Raw genomic sequence first — 9,014 nt, 5'->3', positions numbered from 1 at the left:
AGGCCAGTCTCTTACTACATAGTGATATCAATTTGAACATTGTGTGGTAATAAATGCAAAATAGTGGTACAGACTATTTCCATTTATATGTATTTAATAAAAAGGTATATATAAAGTCAGAATTCAAGTACAACTGTGTTCAGACTCTTACGGCTTGATATATAATCTTACAAGTGAGGTGCGCCAACTAAATTTGCTAGGACACAAATGCTGTGGTTGACAGATACCCACAATTTCGATATCTAATCTGGAAAATGCCTCACCTTTGTAGCAGCATTTGCGAAACTGCACCGAATTTGAAAAAACAAATGTTTACTGTATAGCTGCAAAATAAATAGCTTTAATATCTTGAGTAACTGCAAAAGGACTACCTCCATGCGCAATCCAAAACTAATTGTACCTAGCCATTGCTAAAGGGTGAGTGATGCTTTTGGAAATTCCCCATCACTAACAAACTGTATTGTACTTCATTTTACCACTAGGCATGCAGGATCGTACTTGGACAACTGAGACAATAAGGTGCCTGTTAGTACAACCACCCTTTATGTTTACCTGCCCTGGGTACACTATCCTCTGCCTGCATGCGCAACAGCCTGGGGACGCTATATTCTGGTGGAACCACACCTTCTTCTGTTGTCAGTGTGCCATTATCTAGGATGATAGCAGAACTGAAGAAAGTGTCCTGTAGCCCTTCTCACACTTCTAGGGTCAGACCAAACAATAGTGGACACAATCCATGCTAGACTGGAAGATACTGAGATCAGACAACAGTGCCCAGCCCTTGCAGAGCAGAAACAAAGAATACAGGGGACCCACTATGTTTTAACAAACTACCCAATTAAGCGGCAAATAAATTTCGAAACCAAGAGATAACATAGCAGGCAAGTCAAATTTTTCCAAGTCACATTTTTAGGGAACATTACTTGAACCTGCCTCTCAGACTTTCATAGATTTTTATTTGCAGGAGTTTTATTGCCCTGATCATTAAAGGGGTAATTTCCTCCCAAAATTCTGAAGTAGTAAAGTTGCACAAGTAAAACAACAATCTTGACCACCAAGAAGAATACTGTTTTTCTGTGTTTGTACAACATCAAATTGTGTTCTGTAATACATATGCTGACCTAAATGTGAGGCTTAACAATTCAGCCTGGAATGGGGAAAGGAATAGTGTGGGACAACTCTCCTCAGTTTCACAGACCCGTCAATTCCTCGCAATCCCAGATAATTTTATGGCCTCTGGGACTGCCACTACCTCAGAGAGACAGGCGTTTCCAGAGCCACTCACTGTAGCATCATAGCCTGATATGAAAGCAATATCTATGACATTGGGTGATGGACCCGCTGCACCTAGGGATCTGACTGGGGGAATATTAGGTCACTATGGCTAGATGAGAAATTGTTAACTACTATGGAAGGAGCAACTGGATCACTAGCAGAAGTAGGGCTTACAGACCAAGATGTTCAGCAAATCATTCTGCTGAAAAAGTATTTAAACTGTGACAATACACAAGTCCCATTAACATCCCTGTAAAATCTGCTGATGCCCAATATAAACATTTGTTTCCACCACTATTCACATGGAGAGGAGCTCTCACGTTTTGCTACCAATACCCTAAGTGCACAAAAAGGAAGTGAAGTATGGGTTAATGGGAGGGGGGAGTGTGGCGGTCACAGGGGAACAAACGTGCAAAGGTACTTTGCTATGGTTTTCCGTTCCAAAGTAGGTGCGCGTGGGCCATTAATCAAGTAGGAATAGATAGTCCACACATAATAGAAAGTGTAGGATGAGAATGTAGGATAGCTGCATGTTTTAGGGCATTCATACAAAATAACTAGAATAAGAAGCACATTTCTCATATACCTTCACTTAAGATGAACTCGGTTGATTGCAGGCCAATTTATTAGGAAAGCTGGAAAGTAATGCGCGCCTCACTGAATGTTTATGGGGACAAACAAATCTGTATGGGGTTTTGATCAGATAGACCTTTTCAGTGATGTTGAAAGCTTTTTTACATCAAGGATAACTTCTTCCGAATCCTCTGAGACACACGCAAAGCAAATAGGTAGACACTTAATTTACCAGGAACTATGTTATTCAAGTTAACCTATTTCAGGTTTGCAATGAAGTAATTGAAAGTTTATATTTAACATTTTGCTTACCAGGAAATGAAACATCCTTGTGATTTGCAATTTGCCTCTTCACAGTCCACCATTTACTTCGAAGCCACTGAGGTGAACGGACACTGCTCCAACCTTCAGCTAGTATGTCCCAGTTTATATCATTTTCATCCAGCACGTCAAGCTCGGTTATTCTAATAGGTTTGAAAAAAAAATACAAACTTTAAAAATCATTTTGTGCTGGAGGGCAGGTTGAAGAACTGTTAGAAGCACGTTGGAAGCCTTAAAATATGGGAATTGAAATAATGAAATCTGGCTACTAAAAACAGAATAAAAATACAGTTGGTGTGTTATGTAAACAAGACGGATCCATCAAAAATAGAAACATTGCAGCCTGTGGAAAAGATGATATTCTAACACAACACACTCCAACTTATATTTAGGATGTATAATCTATAGTAATCTAATGCATAAATTAACAATTAGGACGGAGGAAATAAGAAACAACAATAGAATGGAAGAATATAGAAGAACAAGAGGAATAAGGAGAGAGAGGCCATGGGCCTATTATCTTAAGTAGTGCTACAACAGTACTACTTCCTTACTACAAAAAGCAATTCATAAATCTATAGGTGGAGATCTCCACCTCTGCTTCTCCTATATTTTATGTGGTCTCCTCACAAGGACGTATTCTATTTTGTAGTGAATGTAGGAGGCAAAATGAGAAAGGTTAGAAAACGTGGAGTTACTCAAAAAAGGAAGGGGTTACGGGAACATTTAGAAGGGGTTTGGGAGGGACAAAAACCCACGCTGACAAAAGAGTAAGACCATTTCAATTTACAGAAAACAAATCTAAAGTGACTATAGCCTTAATGTTTTCAAATTAGGCATACATGTCCTCCAGCCAAGCCTTGGTCAAGAAGAAAGTGAAGGCAGGGAATTTTTAACACCCCATGGTAATTAATGCTCCATTAGCAGTAAGCTTATTTTTTAAGAAATGTTCTGACATTGCAGGGGTTTTCAAAGGATCCAACAATTCACCAGAGTATGTATTTATGTATGTGTACATATTTATATGAAAAGGAGTAGAAAGGTAATTTTAATGGTGCATGCTGGTTCTTCAAATGTATTGACTTAGGTACCGGCCTATCTATCTATCTATGGGCAACTGTGTAATATGCAGAAAGCGGAGTCATTTAAAATTGTCACCTAAACTCTAAGATGGCATTATACAGGACCTTATACCACATTAGTTGTTATGCATTTTTTACATCACATAATATATTAATTTTAGTACTCTTTTTTTAGGCCACCGGAGCGTCATCTGTTAGTGCTCGCTGTTGTACGAGACTGTAGATATGTCTATCCATGTTTCAAGGAGGGAAAGTGGGAGAACCCACTTAGTACCTCACACTGTTCACTGGATGGGAAAAATACCCGTACATAACTTGTCAAAATTTAAGTAGATAGATTCTTGATGAGGAACATAATAGGAAGGTGTGCTGAATTAAACAAGTACTAAAACAATTATTTAATCATCAAATTTGCATTGTTGATATTACAATTCAATTGTACATTATATTTGGCAATCATAAATGAATGTACAGTAAACAAAGTTATATCATTACAAAAGAAGAAATGATAAAGATGTTTTTTTCATATCATTGTTATGAGAGCCCAATGCATTTCGGGATCGTGGAATCCCTTCGTCAGGGGCCAATCTAGAAAAAGTAAATATACATGTGGTAAAAAACTCTTGTCTTTTGATGCTTTAGTAGACTGATGCTTAAGTGGTGGAACTGCATGCATAAATAAACGCAGTGCCTATTGCAAGTTTTATAAGCAAAAATAAATTTGTCAGTGAAAATGTGATAGAGAAGTGAAAACACCAGGAAAAAAGAAGAAACGTGTCCCAACACGTGGATAGCTTTCAAAAAAATAGTGGCAAGAGAAGTAGTTAACCAGGTAGCGAACCACAGGATAAAGGTATAGCTGAAGTGAAATGAGAACGTGGACTGGTGATGATGAGAATCATGAAAGTGACTTGAAGTATAAGCAAAATACAAGCACCGGGGTTTTAAAGCACGTGTGCTCACCTCAACGTCACAATGTGAAAATGAAGTCGAAGGATGACCAAACAGTGGGTCATGCGTAAAAATAAAGTGATCTGCGTGTCAAAATGATGAAATAATGATGATGAGAATCAAGAGTTGAACATTTACGGATGAAAAAATTAGCGTTTCATGATAGTAAACGCTTACATGTGGTCACGTGAAGACGACTGAGAAGACTGCGCTTCCAGATGGTAATGTGCCGACGTTGAAATGCCAAAGAGAAATGAAGGATGCCAGAAGACCGAAATTATACATGATTCCCAAAATCCACAAAAACCATTTGGACTCACCTTTTCGACCCATAGTTTCAGGCTGCGGATCAATTTTCGAACCCCTAGGAAAATTCGTTGATTACTACTTACAACTATTTGTCCAAAAATGGCCTTCCTACGTCAAAGACACCACGCATTTCTTGCAACAACTAAATATGATTAAAGACAGGAACCTTACCAACCTCCTCCTGTGCACCATCGAAGTTACGTCCTTATACACATCCATACCACACGAAGCTGGTCTTGAAGCCACTGAGTGGGCACTCCCTCAAACACCCGACATTGAAACTGAAAGATTATTCATCTAAAAAATCCTTCACTTCTGCCTCCATCACAGTTACCTTGAATGGGAGGGCAATTTTTATGCCCAACTAACTGGCACTTCTATGGGCTTTTCAGGAGCACCAGCTTACGCTAACACCTTCATGTCACTTTTCGAATTTGAAAACATCATGTCTAATCCCAATTGGTGGAACCACACACTAATGTATTGCCGCTACATTGATGACATCTTCATATTATGGACAGACACCAACACCCATCTTGAAACTATGATTTCCACACTCAACACCATCAACCCCGGGTTTTCAATTCACCCACAACATCCAACAACAACAAATTCATTTCCTTGATGTCCTCATCTCTAAATCCATAGACAATCAGAATTTTGAGTCTTCAGTTTTCCAAAAACCGACGGATCGCAACAGCACTTTATCCTACACCAGTTTTCACCCCAACAGTCTACTTAGGAATCTTCCATATTCTCAACTACTCCGAGTTCGCCGCATTTGTTCTAACCCCGATACTAGCCAAACTAAAGAACATGAATACATCCAACGTTTCAAAGAACGAGGCTACCCTGAAAATGTGCTTAAAGACTGTTTAACACGAGCCCATCAACTTGACAGAGCTGCATTACTTCAATCACAGATTAAACAGCCACAAGACCGCACAGTTTTTGTATCTAAATTTTCTACAGCTTCTAAACCCATACAAGATATAAATAACGCCAGATGGGAGATGTTAGCCACTGAAGATGACTTCAACAACATATTTGCTGCTAAACCATTATTCGAATATACAAGGGGCAAAAATTTGAAAATATTATTAACACCTTCCTCTACAGCACCCATCATGAAATTCAAAGGTACTACAAAATGTAATAATTGCATTCACTGCAATAATGTTATTAGTGGCAACGTGTTAACTCACCCTACCTCTGGTAAACCCATAAACCTCAGACATTCATGTGACTGTAATTCAACTAACGTTATCTACTGCATCAAATGCCCTTGTGGGAAAGGCTACGTAGGAAAAACGGAAAGAAAAATCAAAGTTAGGATTACAGAACACAAAAGCAAAATCAGGAACCAAAGTACCACTTCTCCATTATCCACGCACTGGAACGAAACACATCATACTATTTCTCAGCTCAGATTCCAGATAGTTGAATCTGTTAAACTTACACCTGGAGTAGACACCACACAAAAGCTTCTTCAAAGAGAAATTTATTGGATCAAATTTCTCAACACACTGACCCCGTACGGTCTTAATGACCGGATTGATATGAGCTGTTTCCTCTAAACTTACTGCTTCTATTTACTTTCTATCCCACATGTGACTCCCACTTACCTTTTTCCCATATCCCATCAACCACATTTGGTCCACACCCAATCACACATTATCATATGGAGTACTGTTGTTATACACCTTTGTTTTTTTGTGTGTACCACTTAGATTCAATTTCATGCATCTATGTAATAATTGTTTATTCTGTGCACCGCTTGTGTTTAATTTCATGCATCAGTGCAATAATTGTTAATGTAAATCTATTTATGCAACTATGTATTTTTTCTGTTGCCACCTTATGAACATATAAATCCTACGCATTCATATTAACCCTCACTTTACCACGCCTTCACCTCTTTTTCTCGCGGTTCAACACAGTTTGTGTTTTTTGAGGTTGTCTCAGCATGTGTGTTTATTTACCCGTTTCTTTCATCCATTTTTTCTTGAGTGAACTTTATTGTCCATTCTTATACAATCATGTTTCTTATATCACGAACATTTCCATTCCATCATTCTTTGACCGCCAGTTTCGATCTATCCAGTTTTTAGTTTTCCTTTTTATTCGCCCACGGAGCATTGTCCTCTTCTTGTTTTTACCCTAGAGTCTTTTTTCCATTTTTTTTTAACATTTATTCCGGTCGAAGCCTCCCAACCTATCAACGTGCTGCTTACGAGACCAGTTCCGGTTCCTCGCAGCGTCACAGCGTTCACGAGTACGACCTTACAACCGATTTTAGGTAAGCTCGCTTCCTGCAGCTTGTTCCTTCTGTTTATTAATCCACCATTGTTCTACACGGGAGGTTCTCATTATTGTTTATTACTCTTAGACGATTCATCTCACTTGCCCACGCGTTCCTCTTTACACGCGTCCATTTCTCTTTGGCATTTCAACGTCGGCACATTACCTTCTGGAAGCGCAGTCTTCGCAGTCGTCTTCAAGTGACCACATGTAAGCGTTTACTATCATGAAACGCTCATTTTTTCATCCGTAAATGTTCAACTCATGATTCTCATCATTATTTCATCATTTTGACACGCAGATCACTTTACTTTTACGCGTGACCCACTGTTTGGTCATCCTTCGAGTCCATTTTCACATTGTGTCGTTGAGGTGAGCACACGTGCTTTAAAACCCCGGTGCTTGTACTTTGCTTATACTTCAAGTCACTTTCATGATTCTCATCATCACCAGTCCACGTTCTCATTTCACTTCAGCTATACCTAGCAAAGGGGCCAGACTAAATCCCCACCGAATTTTATAAAGTCTTTCATGAGCAGTTAAGGGACATCATAATGGCTTTGTTTGGACAAACTATAGAGGGGACAGATCCACCTGCCTCCTGGGGGATGGCAAAGATCGTAATTTTCCCCAAAAAATATAAACCTATAGACAAACTGGGTTTGGATCTCTATTTTCCTCTGAGGGTTTAAAAGCATTTGGGACAATAAAAGAGGAATTTGCTCAATCTAATAGGGACTTTTTAAAATATCTACAGGTGAGGGACTTTTTGTCAAAAAAGACTAGAGGGACGCCGAAATATGAAAGGTGCGAATAAGTGGAGAAACTAAAAAAATCAGAAGTATCGAAGATTGGACAAGTGTATATATTATTAAATAACCTTATGAAAGATGATTTGGGGAAATGCTCAGGAAAATGCCAAGAGTAGTTGGGAATAACAGATGGCGACTTTCAGGAAACATATCTTAATTCACTAGCGATTTTAATGCCAGCCAACCTCCAGGCGCAATTTTATAAAACCTGTTTTGAATTATACTATACGCAATATAGGATCGCTAAATGGGGAGAGGGAAAAGGTACTTACTGTCCAAGATGTGCAAAACACAAAGCAGATTTGCTACATATGTTTGCCACTTGCCAGGAACTTTCTCCACGCAATCGCGAAATGGAGCACTTTTTACAGGAAAAATTAATGATACAGGTGGAAATTACCCCTCGGGTAACAATGCTAGGAATACATAATCTGGGGTTAGAAGATGGTGTGGCTCTGATATGTATAGCTATGGCAGTCTATCGAATTATCATTGCATCGGCCTGGATAGATCCCAACCCACCGATCTTTCACCAGTGATTATTGAAAACCTATAGTCTTGAGAAAGCCATATATACCCGGCGGAGCAATAAAGCTAGAAGGAGAGGTGGGAAAATCTGGAAACCTTTTTCTACCTGGAGAGAGCATGGGGAGGATTAGGATCTTCTTCATTTTTGGCTCTTTATCTTTTTCTGAATTAAATACTGTAAGGTTATAAATTGTATTTGCACTATAAGCACACTTTGACTAACCTGCTGCTAGGAAAATGACGCTTGGATTTACTTGCATCTATGTGAACTATATTAAATCTACTAAAAACGTAATTATGTATTTATATCTAAATAATGCACCTTCATAATTTTGCTGCTATTAGGAATAATGGAGTAAAATACTCTTTTTCTGTTTTGCACATTTACACATTCGCACTTATGAACATGGCACTTTGCACTTTATCAAAGTAAGCGGCTATTGTATAAATTAGGGGGATTGCATGAAAATGAAAATGTATGTAATATGAGGAGTAACAAACACGGATCTTGCAAAGCAAGAAGAAAGATAGCATAGGATGCTTGATAACCGAGATTTATGTAGTTCTGTTCTTTTTTTTACTCTTTTCGTTGTCGGATCAAATATGTACGCAATAGTGATGTTTGTAGGAAAGTATAAACACAAAGAGACAAGCTGGCAAAGATAAAGGATTTATGCATTTTAAGAACCCTGTTATGAATAAGTGCGATGGGTTTATAACAGATTTATCCGTGGTATATTGCAAAAATAATTTATCTAAGATTCGTTATTGTGGGAAAGCACTAAGAAAGACATAACATAATTGTATTAAGAATGTATGAATTGTGTTTAGAAAAGAGACCTCGTTAAGGAACTACCAAATT

At 38.4% G+C, this 9,014-nt stretch overlaps 1 protein-coding gene across 5 annotated transcripts in view; it reads right to left on the bottom strand.

The window, feature by feature from the left end:
• Window positions 1-9,014, bottom strand: part of DMTF1 (cyclin D binding myb like transcription factor 1) — a 514,121-nt gene that overhangs the window by 231,048 nt on the left and 274,059 nt on the right. For all 5 annotated transcript variants that reach the window (XM_085652911.1, XM_085652914.1, XM_085652913.1 and 2 more), the window contains one exon: window positions 2,161-2,312. In XM_085652911.1, coding sequence (XP_085509037.1) covers window positions 2,161-2,312 — 152 coding nt within the window. The remainder of the gene's footprint in view (window positions 1-2,160; window positions 2,313-9,014) is intronic.

The sequence above is a fragment of the Triturus cristatus genome, chromosome 4_1, assembly GCF_964204655.1.
Source record: "Triturus cristatus chromosome 4_1, aTriCri1.1, whole genome shotgun sequence".
NCBI lineage: Eukaryota > Metazoa > Chordata > Amphibia > Caudata > Salamandridae > Triturus > Triturus cristatus.
The sequence above is the reverse complement of the archived record's forward strand: the minus strand, read 5'-3'. Positions and strand labels throughout refer to the sequence as shown.